At 34.0% G+C, this 23,972-nt stretch overlaps 1 protein-coding gene across 3 annotated transcripts in view; it reads left to right on the forward strand.

Moving 5' to 3' along the window:
* LOC150109024 (protein tweety-like) overlaps positions 1 to 23,972 on the forward strand; it is a 322,889-nt gene that overhangs the window by 244,015 nt on the left and 54,902 nt on the right. For all 3 annotated transcript variants that reach the window (XM_090411409.1, XM_090411402.1, XM_090411414.1), the window contains exon 14: positions 11,040 to 11,106. In XM_090411409.1, coding sequence (XP_090267535.1) covers positions 11,040 to 11,106 — 67 coding nt within the window. The remainder of the gene's footprint in view (positions 1 to 11,039; positions 11,107 to 23,972) is intronic.

A 23,972-nucleotide genomic window follows, 5' to 3' on the forward strand; every position in this document is an offset into this window, starting at 1 on the left:
GCTGTGTAGCACAGGTGTCTTTTTACATTTAATCCTGTATGAAGAAATATCTAGAGCATGGTCTGCCAGTCCTGACTTACCATACAGATGATTGCAGTTGTAGTTTTGGTATATTTCAAGTCAGATGTTAACAGATGTGCTAGGCTCGCCAAAGTAGACTAAATTGCAGCGCAAGGAACTTCATATACTCCTCTGACCTGGATCTCAAGTATGACTGCATTAATTTACCAAAGATCTGGGAAACAGCATTTAGGCTGGCAGTCTCTGAATTAACTTTATTATTATCCAGATCCTAGAGGAGACCTTGTTAGGGCATTTGTTTCCTACCAGATATCATAATATCATCATATAATTTGAATTGTTTCTACAACATTCTAATTGTGTGCTCTGATGATGTTAATTAGGAAGTTCAATAAATACATATTTTTTTCTTCTGGTTATATTCACACTGTGAAGCAGTTATGAATAATCAACAGCACTTAAGCTTATCTCTATGTATAAGAATTGATATGGATGCATGCCCCTGAATATTTGGATGTCCAATAAATAATGGTAGATAGAAATCCTATCTACCATCATTTGCAGTGCTTCCTGTGATGCTCTTACAAGTGTAAACATAATTATTGCATAGGTAAAATTAATAAGAAAGAATTGTATGCTTCGGGTTAAATTTAAGAATAAAGAAACATTAAGCTTCTTGTGATTCTTTTGCACATCTGAACTTAGTTCTTGCATGAATAAAGAAAATTTTATCATAGTTGTAGATCTTGATCAGTTTGAAAGAAGAAAATAATAATAAAAATAAAAAGGGTGGAGATAAGATACGGATTGAACAAAACATTTCTTCTTCTTCCAAATATTTCAAATAGTAATTTGAAGTTCCAGGTTGAGTTATCCTGAAAAAAACAAATATCATCATTATCAAATTCCTGACACGTACCCTCAGAGTGAGCACAGGATATTGTGCTATACAAGAAAGAGATACATCATTACTAACTTCCATTTGTAATTCAACTATCAATTTGCCTCCAAATTAATCTGTTATCTGTCAAGACTCCAATACTATCAGATCTTATATTTCTGTCTTATAAGGCATTTGTTACTGTATTAATCCACCTAAATCTTGGTGTTCCTCTGGGTCTTTTTCCTGCCATCAAAGCAAAGAACACTTGTTTTCCTATCCTTCCCTCTTTCATTTTGTTTAAGTGGCCGTACCACCTGATATTAGTTCTGCCAACACATTCCTGAATGCTAACAATGTCATGTACTTTCGTAATATCCTCGTTTTTAATATAATACTGCTTGATGTCATCAGTTCACTGCCCTAATCTTTCTTAGAAATCTCATATCTGTAGTCTCCAGTCTCTGATCAAGTGTTTTTATTCCAAACCCAACTTTCAGATCCATAAATTAAAATTGGTTTGAACACTCTTGTATGTTGCTAGTTTATAGTGTTAGTGTTATAGTGTTTCCATATAAATCTATTTAGATGACTTCTGACCATATACTGTGCTTATTCTGTTGTCTGTTTTTCCTGTTTAATTTGTCATCTTCACTAAAAAATAGCTGAAATGTTTTACTTTTCCCTGGGTTCTTCTTCTTAGGAGTTAATGATTTCTTGTAGATAAGCTTATACATTGGTTAGACATACTTCTAATTTTTTAGGAAATGACAAAGTAAACTAAATTATTAATTATAAAAACTTGAATAACTACCTATATTTCGGCAATGTTACATTGCCATCTTCAGGGATCACAAAACAATGATATGTGCATGCAGGCACTCACACTAAGCAAATGAGGCTGAAGAAAGGCAACTGAAGTCGGTCCTAGAGTCCTAAAAGGTGCCCCCTAGCAGGCTAAATTGGGTTTTCGTGGCTGTTGGGCTGACAACCTTAGAATGTATGCTTCCCAAATTTGGGACATTCTCATGCACCCAAATTTGTTGAGGTTTGGGAAGTTTTTCAGAACTGAGGTTCATTCAGGGAATAATCTTTTGTACTTATTGTGGTGTAATAAAGTGGCCTTCTTCCAGCATATTCTGTGGTGGGTGTCGAATGCATGGCCAGCAAGTCCTGAGTGGCTGTATTGGTGGAACTGAAAACTTTTTCTTTTTTAATTTGTAGAACATCCATACTAGCCAAAGAACGGATATAATGTACTGGTTTCTTTGCCTGTAATTCCCCCTAAAACCCTAATCAGATACTGTTGCTACAGCCAGTGATGTATCAATTAGTGGTAATGTGAACCCACAACTAACTTTTTAATATCATTTATCATTTTGAATTCTTCACAAATTCTTACTTCCTTTCCACCATTGGAATGTGAAACGTGTGCCTCAATTAATTCATTTCTAGAGCTGCACTTTAATGCATGTAAAATTCCTTTAGTTTTTTTAAAAACTCGAAAAGTTGTTTTGAGCTACTATAAACATACTTGTAGATATACTCTGTTTAAAATTAGTCATTGTCAAGACTAGCTCTCTGGGCAGACATGATTGTTACAGCTATCATGACAGATTAAAAAGTAACTGTATATAAAGAACATATCTTACCCTTCAGTTTAAATCTTTTGACACATCTCTTTTTTAAAAGTTCATCTAAATGTATACCAAATCCTGCAGCTTTATTTACTTCAGCAGTTATTATTATTATTATTATTTTCGGGCTACTCCAGGGAGTCCTTAGACTCATCGAGGGAGGCCCTAAACATCATGTCCACACAACTATACGACATTCTCACAGTATCTATCATACCTTGCCTTGAACTCGCTCACTGTCATAGCACCCACAACAGACTCTGGCAGCTTATTCCACTCATTTACCACTCTAAAAGTAAAGAACCCAGCTCTAACACCACTGCTAACCACACTCTTGCCCAGCTTCCATAGGTGTCCCCTAGTTCTCCCACCACCAGTCCTGATCTCAAAAATATCCTCTGAATTAATCTTATAGAATCCTTTTAGCAATTTGAATGTCTCAATCATATCTCCCCTTTTCTGCCTATCAACCAGTTTCTGCAACCCACAAATCTTCAACCTGTTCTCATATGGTTCATTCCATAGACCTGCTATCATCTTAGTCACTCGCCTCTGGATCCTCTCCACCTCCTCCTCCCCATCAAGAAGGAACCGAGGTGACCAAATCTGGGCACAGTAGTCAAGATGAGGTCTTATCAAGGCTCGGTACAGAGGTACAATAACTTGCTTGTCTCTGCTCGTTAAGGTATTTTTCAACAACCAGGTGAGTTGATGAGCTGATTTAGCTACTTTTGCAATGTGTCCCCTAAACTTCATCTCCCTATCCACCAACACTCCCAAGTCCCTGGCCTCATCAATCTCTTAGAGTACAGTTCCACTCATGTGGTATACTGCTGCTAATCTTTTCACCCCAAAATGCATAACCTTACATTTTGTCACATTAAATTGACATCCATTCTCCTTAGCCCAGAACTCCAATCTATCTAAGTCATCCTGCAAGACTTTGACATCTTCTGCATTCACTATCGCCCTCCCCAACTTTGTATCATCAGCAAACAAATGAACTGTTCCACTTAGATCCTTCCCTATATTGTTAATGAACAGATTAAACAGCAGTGGTCCAAGAACAGAACCCTGCAGCACCCCACTAGTCACAGGCCGTCTTTTGGACTCCACTCCTGAATAAACCACTCTTTGATATCTCTCCATCAACCACCCACCTATCCATCTCACCAACCCTATGTCCATTCCCATATGTTGTAGTTTACGGATTAGAATTCCATGTGGTATCCTGTCAAATGCCTTTGCCAGGTCCAGCAGTATCACTGTAAACCCATTTCCCTTATCCAGTTCAGCCATCACCTTGTTATAAAACTTGAGCAAGTTACTCAGGCATGATCTACCCTTTACAAAGCCATGCTGTCCCCCGTACAGTATCTCATTTTCATCAATCCATTCCTGTATTTTTCTCTTGACTACTTTCTCCAAGACCGTTACAACAACTCCTGATATGCTGATTATGTAGATAATCTGAAAACTAGAGAACGAAAGGAGGAGGGAGGAAGAAACATAATTACATTAATTTCTCAAGTTGGGTGAGTTGGGTCTTGTCGGCTATGCTTTATCTACTGATTACAGAATTAAATGGGATAATATGAAACTGTTCCATCACAGCTGCTACAAATTCGAGCATCTCTTCAAAGAATTCTGCAAGTCATTACTTCATCAGACTATAATGGACAAACATAACTGCATTCTCAATTATGTGAATTCTCACCCTTTAGAATAAGAATATTTTAAACCTCTTTATAATGCATTACTGCTTTCTAAAGAAAGCAGTAATATATTAATACTTGCACTTCACATCCATTTTGTTATGAATGAAATGAGTTTTGTTCCATCAATTTTTAACTCAACATGTGTTTAAAATAATGATGGAACAAAATAATAGTCACAGCTGGACCTGCATACATTAATGAAAAAAACATATTGACTATTATCAATGAAGTTAATTAAATAACTTGCATAAAATACTAGTTTATTTAAATGTCTTTATTATTATTTTTTTTATTTATGTTTTTAAGTATGGACACATCAATATTGAGTGAATTATGCATCTTTTATCCACTATTTTTCATTATTTATTTGCTTTGCATTTTTGATCTCTTTTTGTTTTCAATGTAGCTAAACATAATAGGGATCTTTTGACTTATTGACAGACATGTTCCTTGAAATCACATAATTCAAAATTATCTAACAGTAATAATATAACTAAAGCTTATCTACTTAAACATTTACCTTAAATCCATTCCTTTATGAATCTAATTATATTATAATTAGAGCTTGATTTTAATGATGTACTATAAAATAAATTATTAAATAGAAAAGCAAATGAATGAACTTCTATTTACAATAGAATATTAAGCAGTTATTTATTAATAATTTTTCTTGCTGAAGTTGTCTAAATTTAATCCCACATTTGCAGAATTTGTCTACCAAATTAATAACAGATTTGCATGCTATCTTCTCTTTTTAGATTTCTGTGTAATAAGTCATGCCATTCTACTAATGCTACCTTGAAACTGCTCTAATTCCTTATGTGATTTAAATATCTGTAATATTCAATTAATGACATTTTAATTGGAAATCTTATTTACTTTATTTTTGTTACTTTTTTGGTTTCACTGTCTTGAATTTATTATTGAAAATAGATAATTCACTTAACATGAATACTATTCATTATGACCATTTACAAATAATTTGATATATTAGTCCTCATTAAAAATTAACAAAACAAAAATTGAGAATGCTAAGGGTTATCGAACTCATACTCATTGTTTGTCAGTATTGATATGACAGTGCATGATTCTATGCTTAGTTTTCCCACAAGTTGATCATATACAGTAGTAGCAAGAATCAAAAATCTATAAACGATATATATAATATATTATTTTTATGGCTATTTAGCCTATTTTTGTTTAGGAGTATCCCTTTTTTATAATGTCATTGACTTTTTACTCAAATTTTAGGGCATTACTTATTTTTTATATGGATAGATATATGAAGAATATATATAGGAAGAAAAACTGGACATACCTTTGTGGGATGTTGCTGGCTGTCTTCTTTTTCAGTGCATCCTGGCGTATGGCGATATACATTCATTGTTGAAGGGAAAAAGTATGGCTGAACAGAAGGGGGATCAGAAAAGTGCAGTTTGAGAGATATGGAAGAATTATTGGTGAGGCAAGAGGTATGTGAACTTTTTTGAAAAATCCAGGTTTTTTATATTTTTTAAATTATTAAAGGCTGGCAGATAATACTTTGGGATGGGGATGAACATAGAAAATTTTGGGGAAGGAGAAGAATGTTACCCCTGATCTTATTCCATAATATCCTTCCCCAGAAATTTCTATGTTCACGCCCATCCCAAATTCTCTGCTCATCTTTAATAATTTTAAAAAAATATAAAAAACCCTGGTTTTTCAAAAAGGTTTACATACCTCTTCCTCACCAATAATTCTCCCACATCTCTCAAACCCCACTTTTCTGACCCTCCCCCCCCTTCCATTCAGTCATAATCCCTTCCTTCAACAATGAATGTATATATCTCCATACACCGGGATGCCACTAAAAAAGAAGACAGCCAGCAACATCCCACAAAGGTGTGTCCGGTTTTTCTTCCTATATATATTCTTCATATATCTATCCATATAAAACATAAGCAATGCCCTAAAATTTGAGTAAAAAGCCAATGACATTATAAAAAAGTCATACTCCTAAACAAATATAGGCTAAATAGCCATACAATAATATTTACTTAGAGGAGTAACATGGGAATTTTCCCAGAAATAATACCTACCGTATTTTCCGGTGTATAAGACGCACTTTTTTACCTTAAAAATTCATCTTAAAAATGGGGTGCATCTTATATAATGAAGGTAACTTGAAAAGATTGTTTCCTCTTTTCAAAGTCATACGCACTCCCTTTTATGTTCCAAGATCTTTGTAGGCGGTTAATGGTGCAATCAAATTGATGCATGACCTTCACATGACTTCTAGCGCGTCATTGGCTAAGAATGGGGAGTCCCTATTCAAGTTTCATAATATCTTATCTGAATAATCAGTTACCGATGTTTATCAGTATTGAGTTGACGTGTTGAGATATTTTGTGTTCAGTTTGATATTTCCCCGTAGATTTTAGTGATGGAAAAAAACGACATTCGTATTCTTCAAGTTACAAATTGCAGGTTGTAAAATATGCGGAAGAACACAGGAATAGGGAAGCTGAATGACATATTGGATCTCCGCCTACAGAAAAAATTATTAGAACTTGGCATGGTCAGAAGGAGATTTTGTACAATTTGTGTAATGAAAAGCGCGCGGAACTTGGAAAAATTGTGAAGTGGCCAGAACTAGAGACCGAAGTTTTGAAATGGGTGCAAGAAAATCAGCAAAATGGCATTGCCATTTCAACAAAAATGATTCGTACACATGCAGTCAAAGTAGCCTGTGAGTGTAACATTGAAGATTTTAAAAGTGGTCGTCATGGTGTTACCGTTTCATGAAACGCAGTGGACTTTGTATGCGTACAAAAACAAAAATCAGTCAAAAAATGCAAAAGAATATGAAGACAAAATTATTTCTTTTCATAAATATGTGATTCAACATTGAAAAAATTAAAATGGTTTAAAGTTTAGGTTTTTTCCAGATAATTGTATTAAATTTCTTGGGTGCATCTTATACACCGGAAAATACAGTATGTATATATATATATATATATATATATATATATATATTTTTTTTTTTTTAATAATTTTTAAAAAGAATCCATATTTTTAACATTGTTGGTTTTGCAAGTTTTAATCTAGATTAAAACTTGGTTTTGCAAGTTTTAATCTAGATATTCCCCTGTTGTAGATGCTGTGCTTTATTAATATTTTAATGACTTCTCTGTATCATCATGGTTTTCTTGTAATTCTCAACGTGTAACCATTCTGCACTCTTCTAGTCCTGATTTGCCATAATGATAATAAATACATATACTATGTTCTTCATGGTAGATGTTATTAGCTCTTCTGTCTTGCCATTGTTGGTTAATTTGCAGGCATAAGGTATTCCAATATACTTAAGTACTTTAAAAATATAAATAACATACAAAAGATATACAAAATTAATAAAATATATTACAAAAAACTTTGGTCTGCTCACATTACTACAGCTTAACAACCTCTTGTGGGGGAAAAAAATAATTACTCACTTATCTTTCTTTCAGATTTGCTTGGTATTCATCACAACACCATTATTGTCAAATATATTTCAGTCATCTAACACTATCAATCCTAGATCTTGGTCTTTCTCTGGATCTTTTTTCCTGCCACCCTGGTCCCCAAACACCTGTTTTATTACTTTCCTTTCCCATTCTGATTAATATTTTAATATTAATAATAATATTAATATTTTTTAATATCTTCATTTTTAATATGATTATACTATTAATATCTTTTCACTCCTAATTTCTCTCAGAACTCATGTTTGTGGTCTCTAGTCTTTGATGAACTGTTTTATTTCTAATCCACCTCTTAGATCCAGAATCATAATTGGGATCTTTATTATGTAAATTGCTAGTTTAATGTTTTGGCATAATCTCTCTTATGCACATAAATTTCTTACTAGTTCATCATCATATGAATTTACTTATTCTGTTGTCTGTTTCTATATTTAATTTATGTTCACTAAAAATTATGCCTAAATAGCTGAAATATTTCACTTTTTTAATAGGTTCTTCATTGAGAAGGCAGTTAATGTTTGCCATGCTTCTGCCTGTTTTCAGTTTGCAGATTTTCATTCCAGATTCAGCATCTCTATATGGATCACACATTATGAAGGAAAGTGGCATTAACATGATATCAAAACTGAAGGTATCCGACTCTGCTCTTGTTGCAGACCATGTTTGTTATACTACTAAATATATCCACTACAAGTCTTCAAGATTCTTTAACGAAATTTATAATGGATATATTTATTAATATTAACATTTGTCAGCATGAAATAAAGAGCTGAGTTGTATATCTTTAGCTTTGATATCAGTTTAATACCATGCTCCTTCATAATATGTGATTGATATAGATCTTAAATAAGGGTGAAAGTATTGTGCACCCTTACCTGATTTTACATCAAACCATCTTCCTTACCTTTTTTTAAATTCTGACAACTCATTTACTCTCATATCTTTTCTTTTCATATTGAAATACATATGTCTAAATTTTATGTCAGCATAATTGAGCAGATGCAAATAAAATTCAGGGGCAGGATAAACTAGATTCAGACCAAATAGGGGTTATTAGGATCAAATTTTTACTTTAAGGCAGTCAAAAATCATGGGAATATACTAAGGATTTGTGTTTCATTTATTTCAAAATTGGAATACCATGAGTTGGAATAATAATAATAACTATAAATATCTAGGCCAGGTAGACTATTTTGCTCTCAACTCAAACATTTCATTGGTCTGCTTCTGTCTCTTTGATCTGTAATTCATCCTCCTAAATAACAATAATATATTGACTGTGCTATTGCTGAGAGTGATATCTTCATGCTTGTTCAGAATATAAGAGCATACAGGGTGATAAAAATTAAAGTATTCCTGTTTAAGACCTTGTGGAATGCCATCCAGTGATCCAAATGCTGTGAAACTTTGCAGGAATATGTTGGGTGTCATGCAAAAGCAATATCTGAGAGTGGGGAAGATTCTGAAATTAACCACCAGGTGGTGTTGTAAACACCAAATGCATGGAATTTGCATATTATGCAACTCAGCAGATGTCAGGAGAATTTAAAAAAGGACACAGATTTTTCCCTTCATTCTCAATGTTAAAACCATCCACAGTGATGGCACTAACCTTGCCCTAACGTGCTTTGTCCCTGAAGCTGTACTACCTAAACAATTGCAATGCTGTTGCTGCACTCCACGAATTTCATCACCTGAACAAACGTTGACAAGGCCCACCATGTCCTCTGCAACAAATGATTAGTTGTTTTGAAGAAATGGGATCATTAGCAGTTACACCTGGCAGTGGTCGCAAACCAATCAGTTCACAAGAAGTGAACTTGCTACCACCATTGTAGAGCAGGTCCTGAATAACAACATTATTTTCTGCAGTGCACGTGCTGTATTAAGACACATGGATGTGCCTTGCACAACTGTTTGGAAAATGCTATGGAAGATTCTGTATGTTTACCCATTCAGAATAAATCTAACACGGGTTGTGCCCACAGGACTTTGAAGTTGACTGACATTTGCTTTAACATTCCTTGCTCAATTGGAGTTGGATGCTTCATGGACATAGATGATTTTGTGTTGAGATGAGGCTCACTTTCACTGAATGGAGCTGTGAATACTCACAATTGCCAGGTATGGGCTCTGCAAAACTTGCATGCAATCCAACAAATTCCTTTTCATTCACCCAAAGTTACTGTGTGGTGCAGGCTTACAGCTTTGTTTATCATTGAACCATTCTTCTTTGAGGACATTTGCCATTTTGTCCTGTAATATGCTGTTACTGCCGAGGAATATTGTGATATGATAGACAATTTTGTTGTGCTACATCTACGGCAGTGCTAGTGCATGGATTCAGTCATTTTCATGCAGGATGGGACGCCCTCCACACATCACTCAATCCATACAATTTCTTTGTATGGATTGAATGATGTGTGGAGGATAAATTTCATGGATACAATCCATGAAATTTCATGGAAATCAGAGTGATTAGCCATGCGTTTTCCATTGCATGGTCACCTCATTCACCTGATCTGACCCCTATGACTGGAGATTATTCAAAGACAGGGTTTATCGGAATCATCCTGATAACTTGGCAGCACTGAAAGACAGCATAATGCAGCACATGCGCAACATCAGTCCCTATCAGCTGTGTTCTGCCATTAAACACACTGTGCAAAGGATGCAGTTTGTAGCTTACAAGGAAGAGCAGCACATTGAACAGTGCAGCTCTTGAATGCATAACGAAAGTGAATAATAAAAATGTGTTGTTTATGCTTGTTTTGCTTTACTCCTTCTTACACACACAGAAAAATTATTACATTTTATATTTGGCACATCATACAATGCTCCTAGTAGTGTATTTTAGAACTAACTTTTTTTCTCGCATATCACAATTGTTTCTCAGTTACCACTTGCACATGATGATGTACAAAGTATTTCTGCAAAGTTTCACATCATTTGGATCACTGAGTGGCACTCCACAAGGCCTTAAACAGGGATACTTTAATTTTGATCAGCTTGTACATTGGATTTGAAAATAGAAGTGATCATGATAGTTTCGTGCAGGGAAAAAAATGAATATAATATTCATTCATTTATTCAAATATTTACAAAATTTAGAAAGAATTCAAGTAATCCGATTAGAAAATATAATTTATATTTAAGAATTCCAAAAAAACTTATCTATGTTGTCATGGATTTTCAACAAGCATTTTGTATATGGGAGGTGGTGGCTTAAAATAAAATTATTTTCATACCAATAGGTATTTTTTTATTAATGCAGGAATGGTCATTCTTCTGGTCAAGAAGATCATACATTTCTACAAGGAAGATATTCTCCACCCCCGGCTGTAAGTCTTTCTCATATGTGTATATAGAATGTTGACACCTTAATGTGATTTGGACTTTTGCAAGTAATGTTAACTTAAGAAAAGTATTTTTTTTCTTCCCTTATAATGTTAGCATAGTGTAATGTTGTGATTATCTGTGTTTGATTAACCAGCATTGTTTTAACCATTGCAAATAATAGGAACAGAAGTGCATGCTGAATGTTTCGACCTGAAACTACAAAGGGCTTATTTTATAAATACAATATTGAATAGCAGGTATTCAAATGATGAATAGGCAAAAAAAAAAAAAGGTTTCTTTCCCTAAAATATTTCGCGTGAATGTTGAAATAAATGCCACATTCTTGAATTCATGCGAAATCAACATTGGAAAAGCATGAGTTTGAATATAAATGACTCCAGAAGAAAAATTAAGATAAAATTAAAGAACAATAGATATTACCAATATTTATTAAACACCCAAACATCCATATGGATGAAATATACCAAATAATTTCTACAAATAACCATTAGCTCAGTTTGGCATTATCAGAGACACTTTAAAATACACAGTCATTAAAGGCAGAAGAATGAAATGACCTCAAGAATAAGGACAATCACATGCATGGAAGATGATAATAGCATTTTTTATGATGATTTGTTATTAATGCTGACATGTAAATAGAGCAGTGAACAGATTTTGGTGTATTATTACCATGTCTGCCTGTCAGCATTAATAATCAAAATAACCATGAAGAACACTATCAGAGAAAGAGTCATGCAAAAAAAAATTAATATCAGTAATAATAATTAAAGAGAAGAAGATTAAAAGCTGGGTTGAATTTACACATAAGTTGAAAAAAATATATTAATGGGAACAAAAAAAAAAATTTATATAAACTAATGAAGACTAGAAGAAGAAATGAGGAGCCAGGTTTTTAAACAGATAAGGACAGAAATCTTGTAACTGCTGGGAGAAAAATTAGGATGATGTTACAATGTTATTTTAGAAACCTTTTAAATAAAGAGGAAAGCCATAGTGAAATAAATTGGAATGAATACAGTGATGAGAAAGAATATAAGGAAATAAGTCTGACAGAGGTTGAAGCATTAAGGAAGATGAATGGAAAATCCTTTGGGATTCCTGTTGAACTGATTGGAATTTCTGGCAATACAGGATTGAAATGGTTATATGCAGAACCTGTGCTAGGGTCTTTGCCGCCCTCATGCAATTTCTGTCTAAGCGCCCCTGTAACGATCCTAGCATGTGTGGTTCTTTTACTATAATAAATATTTAAATTATTTGAAATTTCTTAAATAAATTTTGACAGAATTGCCACACGTTGGTTCGCTAAATGTAACGAACCGGGGGTGTTGACTAGGCAGGATAATCGTTAAAAACCCGAATATTCAAAAAATTCTCAAAAGTTAAAGCAAATTTTGATAAAGCCACTTCACTTTAATCGTTGTATATAATGATAGGGATTATAGCCTTCTCACCAACTCGAATTGCTAACAAAATTAAAATGAATATTAATTAAAGTTAAAATTTATTTGAACTAAAGTTTAAAAAATTCTTGTATTTTATAAGTTACTAAATTCTTAATAACTCGTAAAAATTTCTTAATTTTTATAAGTGGAACTATCTTTTAGGAAAATAAAAGAAACTCAAGATAGATGAGAAAATAACAAAAGAATTCAGAAAATAAATTAAATTACATAAATATACTTGAAATTTTTTAAATTAAAATTTTAGGATTTTTGATTTCATATTCACAAAATTAGAAATAATGGTCTTCCTGTCTAATTCCACACATATATCATTTTCAATAGTTATTAACGCCAAACTAACAAGCCTTTTTTGTGACATACTTGTTCTTAAGTAGGTTTTAATCAATTTCAACTTGGAAAAGGAGCGTTCACCGCTCGCTACACTAACAGGTAAGGTTAATAGTATTCTTAAAGCAATTGAAAAGTTAGGGAAAGATAAATTATTGGACACAATACAATTAAGAATATCGAAAGGGTTTTGAATATTTAAATTATCCTTCCGAAAAATATCCCGGAAAGCACATAACTCATCATATAATTCTATTGCATTTACATCTATATTGTCGCCGTCCTTTAAGAGAATCTCTAAATCGTCACAATTTTTTCGTAAAACCTCGTTATTAATTTGTAGTAATCTATTCAAGAAATTGAAATTATCATTATATGTTTTTAGTTGTTCAAAACGTTCTATTAACGAACGCATTGCAACTTCTAGAGGTGTATAAAACACATTCACTCTAAATTTATCATCTGGCAATTGTGGCGTTTCGTCGCGATGCTCGTAGTAAAATTGTTGTGTCTTCTTTCGTTGTTGAATTTCCATACCAGTTTTAAATTCTTGTTCCCCATCTACGTCTTCATTCAATTCTTTTGCCCTTTTTAGAACTTCTTTAAAATTTGTATCTGATTGATACTCTTGTAAGAATATTTTTAAGTTTTCGATAGATTCTAAAGCAAGTGTAATGTTCATATTTTTGTCTTGAAGCATTTTACACACACGGTTTATTCTGTTAAGTAAATCATGCCAAGTTATAAGAGAGCAAATAAATTTATAGTCCTTTATTTTAGTAGGTAATGTTTGTGCTTCATGCCGAGTTTCTTTATTAAAATTTTCATTATTTAAAATTTCGAAAAGTGCATTGCAAATTTCTCCTAACTGATATCATAGAGGGTGGATTGCATTCATTTTACTTTCCCATCGCGCTTCTGATGGCTGTTTCAATATTAATTTTTTTACGAACTTTAAAAGGATTGCCCAACATTTGTAAGCGAATGAAAAGAAATTGTATTTTTCTTGAATAATTGCAAAGAAACTAATTGTATCTACATTCACTTTGGCTGCATTGTTAATGATTAAATTTAGAGTATGAGCAAGCAGCACATGGCACTTAAAGAGTTTGAAGATTTTTGTTCAAAAGCAAATTTTGGACCCCATATTTTTTCCCTTTCATATTTGCCCCATTGTCATACCCTTGACCTCGCATGTCTTCAATGGGAATGTTCCAATTGTTCCATCATTGTTGCACATAAACCGCGTCCTGTGGAATCTGATATATCTGCACAACCTAAAACGTTTTCCCTGATCTTGACAATTCCATTGTCACAGGAAACAAAGCAAATAATAATGGTCATTTGTTCTGTTTCACTTACATCAGGTGTGCAGTCTAAAATTATGGAATAATATTTAGATTTTCGAATTGATAATAAAATTGTATCCCTGATTGCGTTACTTAAAGTTTCCAATATTTCATTTTGAATGTCTTTTCTCAAATAGTGTACTCTATTGTTTCGTTGTAGGGCCCTTTCAACATGATTTTCCATAACTGGATCAAACTTCGTAAACAGTTCGACTAATTTTAAAAAATTGCCGTTATTCCTTTCATATAATTTATCAGATGATCTGTGAAAAGCTAAATTTTGGCTACCAAGGAATTTTATAATTTTAATCAAGCGTTCTAAAACACTCGTCCAATGTTTCTTTTCCATTTCATACATGCTTTGAGTCTGGCAATCAATAGTAGTTTTCATGGTATATTCCGGTAATTGGACCACTTTTTTTTTAATAAGCTATATAAAACACAATGAATTAATAAAAGACCCGAAGTTTCGTAAGTCTTTTGACTCAAATCTTCAGGGGTAAAAGGTAACTGAAAGTTGAAAAAACAAAAAAGAGATTAACAGTTCATACTATACAGTTGTAGCCATCTGACTATTCATAAAATTAAAAATCAGAATGCAGATTCAAAGCATTGCTAAGTTTAAACAATGCTGGATGATACTACGTTCTGTTGTTCACGTTCATAATGTCCGAGGTCTGACTGAGGTATATTTTTTATTAAATCTGACCGAACTTGGTGGTGAATTAATCCTTGATTTTTTTTTTTGCATTGTGTTGGTATTTTAAGCATGTTTGCAGCTTCTTTAAATTTTCTTATGTAACAGTTTTTTTCTATGTGCAACATGTTTGTATTCTGCCATAGTACATTGTGGCCGGTGGAAGGGGTATGGAAAAACTAGACCTGATTTTTGTTCTCTTCTGTTTTGTACATCCTTTTGATGTTTGTTCATGCGAATTTCCCCAGATCTTCCTGTCTGTCCTACGTAGCAGTTGCCGCAAGAACAATAAATGTTGTAAACACCTGGTTTTTTTAAAGGATGATGAGGAGGTTTTGGGGGATGTAGAAATCTCGAAATTTTTTCCAGTGGTAGAAAGGCTACTTTGATGTTATATTTGTTAAGTAATTTAGCCATCTTGTCTGTAACATTTTTGATATATGGAAGTGTGATAGCACTTTTTTTTTTTTTTTTTTTTTTTTGAAATCTTGTTTCTGAGAGATACTTGTAGGAGGTGTGTGGAAGATTTTTTTGATAGTCTTGGTTTCATAACCAATCTTTTGAAAGATCTGTGGTAGATATTCTAATTCTTCATGTCTCTGTTTTTGTGTGCTGGAAATGTTATACGCTCTGTCCCTTAGGGTTTTTATTATACCTATTTTTTGCAAAGGGTGGTGGTGAGAGGCCACATTAAGAAATCTTCCTGTGTTGGTTGGTTTTCTATATATTGAGAAAGAAAGTTTATTATCCTTTTCATTGACTTCTAATAGAATGTCTAGAAAAGGCAGTTTTCTAAGTTCTTCTTGTTCTAAAGTAAATTTTATATTATTATGTAAATTATTTAGGTAATATTTGAAAGCAATGAAAGCCAGAAAGAGGGCAGAACCCGTAGCCAGTCCTCCTTTTTGTTCCCAAAATTTGTCTTAAAACGTGAAAAAAGTATTATTTATACAATGTTTATAAAGATCTACTATGTCTGGAGGAAAAAAGATATTTATTAGATAGATATTTTGAAGAACTCAAAAGAACTCTACATTCAAAACACCCATTAGTTCCAAGAATTTATGGTGTACCAAATATTCATAAGATAGGTATTCCCTTAAGACCAATAGTAGATGGTAGAGACTCTCTGACCTCTAATTTAGCAAAACATCTGACAAAAATGATTTTACCTCATACAGGAAAAACATCTTTCATCAAGAACAGTACACATTTTATTGAAAAAGTAAAAGATATTTATATTGGACCTTCAGACATATTAGCAAGTATGGATGGATGTTATCAGCCTATTTATAAATGTTCCAAGAAACAAAACTGTGAATTTCCTAGAAGACCTTTTTCCTCTGGACATTGTAGATCTTTATAAACATTGTATAAATAATACTTTTTTCACGTTTTAAGACAAATTTTGGGAACAAAAAGGAGGACTGGCTATGGGCTCTTCCCTCTCTCCAGCTTTAGCTAACCTATTTATGGAAAACTTTGAAAATAATGCTTTAAACAATTATCATCAAAAACCAAAAATATGGCTACACTACATCGATGATATATTCATCATATGGCCAGGAACAACAGATGAACTCATTGCTTTCAAAGATTACCTAAATAATTTGAATAATAATATAAAATTTACTTTAGAACAAGAAGAACTTAGAAAACTGCCTTTTCTAGACAGTCTATTAGAAGTCAATGAAAAGGATAATAAACTTTCTTTCTCAATATATAGAAAACCAACCAGTTTTTATTATACCTATTTTCGTAAAAAAATAGGTATAATATAATAAAAACCCTTTTTGATAGTCTTGGTTATGAAACCAAGACTATCAAAAAAATCCTCCATACACCTCCTACAAGTATCTCTCAGAAACAAGATTTCAAAAACGCTATCACGCTTCCATATATCAAAAATGTTACAGACAAGATGGCTAAATTATTTAACAAATATAATATCAAAGTAGCCTTTCTGCCACTGGAAAAAATTTCAAGATTTCTACATCCCCAAAACCTTCTCATCATCCTTTAAAAAAACCAGGTGTTTACAACATTTATTGTTCTTGCGGCATCTGCTACATAGGACAGACAGGAAGATCTGGGGAAATTCGCATGAACGAACACCAAAAGGATGTACAAAACAGAAGAGAACAAAAATCAGGTCTAGCTTTCCATACCACTTCCACCTGCCGCAATGTACTGTGGCAGAATACAAACATGTCGTACATAAAAAAAAAAAACTGTTACATAAGGAAATTTAAAGAAGCTACAAACATGCTTAAAATATCAACACAATGCAATAAAAATGAAGGATTAATTCTCCACCAAGTTTGGTCAGCTTTAATAAAAAAAATATACCTCAGCAGACCTTAGACATTATGAACGTGAACAATAGAATGTGGCATCATCCAGCATTGTTTAAACCCAGCACTGCTTTGAATCTGCATTCTGATTTTTAATTTTATGAATAGTCAGATGGCTACAACTGTATAGTATGAACTGTTAATCTCTTTTTTGTTGTTTTAACTTTCAGTTACCTTTTACCCCTGAAGATGTAAGTCAAACGACTTAGGAAACTTGTCGGGTCTTTTATTAATTCATTGTGTTTTATATGGCTTATTTAAAAAAAAAAAATGTGGTCCAATTACCGGAATATACCATGTGAACTTCTAAACCACAGAAACCTCCACTTACAATAGTAGTTTTGTTTTTTAAATTTTTATCAAGTTCCTTCCATTTTAAGAAATTTTTCATGCGAGTTAAACTAGTCTCATGTCTATGCAAAGTTGTACTTACATTTCTCCAATTGTTATAACCTTCTACAAGACTACTTGATTCAGTAGGTGCAACAAAAGCAAAAACAGAATTTAAAGTTTCAGAATAAATGAGCCATGTTCTTGGCATGAGCTCCCTGTTTTCCATTTTTCTCTTATAATATGTGTCACCAAATTTACGACCATGTGTATCTCTGGGATATATTATATTTTTCTTTTAAACAGGCCCCATTTCAATTAAAACAACTTGTAATTTGTCATCGATATTTCCCCATTCACCTGGATCTTCTAAATTTACAGAGATTAACAATGCGTTAGTTTCGTGGTCAGCTACAACTAAATCTTCTCCTAACTGTTTTCACTTAAATCATGCGTCTTGTTATCTTGTTCAATAATTGCAATAGTACTTTCATGCAAACTGAATGATGTGCACGGTTCTTCAACTCTGATTTCTGATGTTTCAAGTTGGTTACAATCTGCATTAGAATATTTTAATATTTTAACAAATTTATTAAGAGCCCCAGTTTGTTTCTTAATATCTGCTTCTTTCACAGCATAACGCTTACAATTTTGTGCACCGCAAAACTTTTTTTAAATTTTGATTCCATTTCTATTTTATACCCACAAGAAACTGTCACACAACACAGAGACGAAATAATAGTCCGCACCTCCACTACTGTCAGTAGCCTACTCAGATGCATACCATATGACTGGTTAACTAGCAACAAATGTTTTGTACGAAAATTCATTTCTGCACATAAAAACCATTCACCGTTTCACTTTAGTTAGACTGCAATAGACACAACAATCTGCAGGCAAGCATTTAGCCTGCTCTCGCTGCAAAATTGTAAACAGCCGGCTGATCAAAGAGGCGGCAATATACATCATCAAATTCCTGCCATGTACCCTCAAGGGGTGTACAGGATATGATAGTACTACATGAAAAAAAATTGCATCATTACTAACTTCCTATCTATAATTTTCCTCCAAATCAGTCTGTTACTTGTCAAGACTCCATCATTATCAGATCTTATATTTCTATCATCTAAGGCACTTTGTACCATATCAATCCACCTATATCTTGGTCTTCCTCTGGGTCGTTTTGCTGCCAACCTTGCAGAGAACACTTGTTTCGCCCATTCTGTTTAACTGGCCATAACACCTGAGATTAGCTCTGCTAACGTATTCCTGGATGCTGACAATGTCAAGTTCTTTCCAAATATCCTCGTTTTTAATATGATATTGCCATTGATGCCATCTGTTCACGCCTATAATCTTTCTCAGGACTCTCATATCTGCGGTCTCTAGTCTTTGGTCAAGTGTTTTACTTCTGACCCAGCTTTCAGATCCATAAGCTAAAACTGGTTTCAACACTGTCTTGTATACAGATAATTTAGTGTTCCAACTAATTTCTCTCTTATTCCATATGAATTTATTCAATTGACTAACTACCATACCAGCTCTGCTGATTCTGTTGTCTATTTCTATATTCAATTTACCATCTTCACTAAAAATCGTGCCTAAGTAGCTGAAATGTTTTATTTGTTCCACAGGTTCTCCATTCACAACACAGTTGACATTTTCAATGATTCTGCGTATTTTCATTGTCTTTGTCTTTTTATTGCTGACCTTCATACCATATCTATTACAACAACTATTCAATTTAGTCAGAGCATCTTGCAGACTTGTAGCGGATTTATTTAGAAGTATAACATCATCCGCATAAAGCAAAGAGCTGACATTGACATCTCCAATTTTGATATCATATTTAATACCACTTTCCTTCATAATGTGATCCATATAGATAATGAATAACAGAGGAGATAATGTTCATCCTTGTCTCACCCCAGATTTAACATTAAACCATCTCCTGTACTTCCTTCAATTCTAACTGCTGACTTACAACTCAAATAAAAACTAAGTATTGTTTGATATAATGCCCCATTGACACCATATAACTGTAGCGTATTGAATAGCTTCTCTCTTGGCACCTTGTCATATGCCTTTTCCAAATCGACAAAACTTAAATACAGATCTTTGTTATATTTCCATGCTTTCTCGACTATTTGTCGTAAAGTAAAGATCTAATCCTGACAGCCTCTATTTGGCCTGAATCCAGCTTGTTCTTCACCAAGCTTTTCTTCTAGAATTCTTCTCAACCTTTTCTCAAGTATACTTGCATAGATCTTGCCAGGAACACTCAGTAACGAAATACCTCTGTAATTCTCACATTCAGTTTTATTTCCCTTTTTTATATGGGTACTATGGGAGCTCTATTCCAATCATTGGAATTCGTCCCTCTGTCCAGGCTTTCTGAACTATGCAGTGCAGTCACTGTAAGACGCTTATACCACTATACTTCAGCATTTCTGGTCGAATATCATCTACTCCTGCTGCCTTTCCACATTTCAAGCCTTTGATGGCTTTTTCTACTTCAAGTATGGATATGTATTCCTAACTGCATGCCTGGTCAGTGTTTTTTACCACTGTGCTGTCATCACTGCTTGTTTCATTTAGCAGTTTTTCAAAGTAATTACTCCATACTTCAAGGATATCTTTTTCTCCCGTTTTCATGTCACCTTTATCATCTCTAACTCCTTTTACAGCACTCTTTCCTCCATTCCTAAGCTTTTTCAACAACCTCCAGAATATTTTGCCACCTTCTTGATATTTATTTTCTATATTCTTGCCAAAGTTCTCCCATGACTTTTGTTTAGCTAGTTTTACACAGTGTTGAGCATTCTTACATTTGTCTCTGTATTCTCTAAGAGCACAAGCTGACTTATTTGACAGGAAATTTGTGATATGCTTTCTTCTTTTCCTTCACTGCCTCTTTAACTTCCTGTGTCCACCATGGAGTTCAATTTTTTCTATCCTTGCATACATCTTCACCACATACCTCTCTTGCTGAATCAATCAGGGCTTTCTTCAAGGCTTGCCACTGAATCTCCAAGGTTTGATTCCTGTTCTCAAACTCTTTCATTTTTTCTTCAATAATCTTTGTGTATTTTAGTCTACAAATCACATCTGAGAGCTACTCAACTTTTATTCGCTTTAAAACTTTCTTACATGTTATTCTTTTCAATATGAAATTCAATTTTATCCTGCTCAAGACTAAATAGTGATCGCTTCCAATTTCAAATCCTCTGTACACTCTGGTGTCCTGCACCAGGGAGAAAACATCACTATCAACAATAACATAGTCAATGAGACCTTTCTTATTCCTTGCCTCTTCTCTCAGTGTGAATTTGTGCACATTTTTGTGTTGGAACATGGTATTAGTAATAACCAGTCCATGTCCTGAGCAGAAATCCAACAAATATTTGCTATTATTATTAGCTTTGCTCTTTTCTCCAAATTTTCCCAAAATATTTTTGTATGTCTCACAATCATTTCCTACTCTGCTATTTAGATCCCCAACAAGGACCAACTTTTCCTTTTTCGTTGTGTCAGTTGCTTTTTCTAAAGCGTCAAAAAATTCCTCCACTTCTACCTTAGTAGAACTTTCTGTGGAACCATAGGCACAAATAAGTCTCATTGTCCAGTTCCCCATTCTCATATTTGCCCACATTACTCTACTTGAGACTGACTGCCATTCAAGAAGATTAGCCTCGTATTTTGTGTTGAATACTATGGCTACTCCTTCTTTTTCTTGATTGTCATTGCCTGAATATAACATTTTGTATTTATTGCTCAGGAAGATCTCACCAGTTTTTGTCTTTTTTGTTTCAGTCACCCCTATTATGTCAATCTGGTACTTATCTATTTCCTCCGCTAGCTCCATTTCTTTGCCATTCAGGCTTCTTATATTGATAGTACCGATCTTTAACTCTGGTGATGTTGAGTTGGGGTGTGTTTTCAGATTTGTTTCCAGTAGCTGACTTTTCGCTGTTCACCCTGGTTCCCTGGCGAAAACAATGGGGGGCCTTGTTTAACCGGGTGACGCCCCAGCCGGCATGAAATTTTGTCATGTTGTACTATCATTTTTTATTTTGGTTTAACCAATAAGAATACAATTTGGTCGGCTAAATCCCAAATTGCCAGCCCATCCTCGTCCATTCAGTATCCAGGTAGATACCCAACAGGTTGCACCACGATAAGGTGAGGATTGGACGTTAGGTCAGAAGCCCTGGTCAGTTCTCCGCATTCCTTTAAAGGCTATGTGGAGGTCTCCTCTCAGTTATACAGCTTTACAATTTCTTTAAATTTTTATTCAGTGATCCGGCCTTATTTATTTTAATATTGATCATTCTAAGAATTTTTTTTTGTTTTTATGATAAAAATTTTGTTTCATAAAAATGAACTTATGAGCCGTGCCCCCGGCAGCGGTACCCGCATGTTCTGCATGCCTGTTTCCGCCAGCCCTGGTTATATGAGATCTTTAGACTATCTGGAAAAAGGTGATTCCTAGTGATTGGACCATGGAGATTATTGTTCTTCTCTTCAAGGATTAGGCATTTGCCTGTTCCAGCTTCAGTGGTCTTTCTATCTTGCAGCTAGTCTCTCTCTCTCCATATGATCTATATTTATCCACCTCTTTTGGTAACGAACATCTTTCCATCCTAAATAGATTCTCTTTCCCTTTCTCTCTACATTCCTTGATCTTTTCATTTACGTTGTATATATCTAGTTCTCTTCTAATGTCTTCATTTCTTACATAGTCCAATTTCTTGCGTCCTTTAACTGCTCTTAAAATTCTAATTTATGCATCTTTTACTTTTATCTTTCTTTTTAATGATACATGTTTCTGAACCATATAATCAAATGGGAGTGGCTATTACATTATAAAATTTCGGTTGAGGTTCCCATCTTTTTTCTTTTCTTTTTTTTTTATTCTGTCCTTTCCACAGATTTTCTGAAATTTCTTTATTTTTTCATCTATAGCTTTATCTTTTAGATATGATTATTATGCACCCTAAATAATCACACACTCACCTGTTCTATTATTTTATTTTCTGTGAGTATTTTTGATCTAACACATCTTGACCTTTAAATGCTGACTTTTTTCTTTTATGAAATTTTTAATCATTTTCACATAATTTTTTATGTAACCTATAGAACTGACAACCACAGTATACTGTGGTTGTCAGTTCTGCTCTTGGAATCTCAGACCACAACCTCATACAAGCCTCTTTTTTTACTGCAGAACAACCTACACCCACCAGTTCACAGTGTTGTGTCCTTTGGCACTACAAGAGTGCCAACTGGGAGGACCTCTGTGATTTCTATTCCTTCCCACAGTCCAACTAATGCTTCAGTTCTTCTAATCCAAACACCTGTTCAGACTGAATAACAGAAATCATCCTCACAGGAATGAAGGCTTTCATCCCCTATTCCAATCCAAACTTTCAGTCACCATCCAAGCCTTGGTTCTCAAAAAAGTATGCCAATACTGTAAAAGAAAAAAATCTCTACTTACCACAATTTGGCTCAACACTAAAACTTTATCATCCCTCTCTGCTTATACTGCAGCCCACAACAGTTGTAAAAGAATTATCACCAAGTCTTAGTCAGACTTTGAAAGGACCAAATGCTGCAAACTTGCCTCTTGCCCAAATGATAGTCATAACTTCTGATCCCTTGCCAAGGTCATTGGGCACAACTGTCCACACAGGTTTCCACCACTCTCACATCTAGATGGTACTGTAGTCACCTCACCAAAAGACAAGGCCAACTTACTTTCATCACTCTTTCTTCCAATTCCTGCAGCATTCATGACCTGGGCAAAGTTCTCTCCACTCTACAAAGAACTCATGTCTCCCAGTCTTCTGACAAAAAAGAAATCTGAAGAATCCTTAACAACCTGAACACAAACAAGGCTACTGGTCCTGACGGTATCCCACCTATTGTGTTAAAAAATTGTACCCCAGAACTAACACCTATCGTGTATCACTTCTTTGATCTATCCTATTCATCTAGCATCTACCCAACAATATGAAAATAGGTCCACATCCAGCCCATCCCAAAGAAAGGTGATAAAAGTCAGTCAACAAACTACTGTCCAATTGCTCTCACTTCTGTTCTCTCAAAAATTATGGAGAATTTCATCAACATCCCAACTCTTGAACCATCTAAAGATATACCAACTGATTGGTGACTGACGGTATAGATTCTGCCATTTGCAATCTACAGCTTGATCTTCTTGCTTTCACTACCTACCTATGGACTCGAGGCATGGAAAAATTTTGAGAAACTCACGTGGTTGCACTTGACATTTCAAAGGCATTTGATCGGGTTTTC

The sequence above is a fragment of the Typopeltis vanoorti genome, chromosome 2 (genome assembly GCF_054136105.1).
Source record: "Typopeltis vanoorti isolate ZY-2024b chromosome 2, IOZ_Tvanoo_1.0, whole genome shotgun sequence".
In the NCBI taxonomy this organism is placed as follows: Eukaryota; Metazoa; Arthropoda; class Arachnida; order Uropygi; family Thelyphonidae; genus Typopeltis; species Typopeltis vanoorti.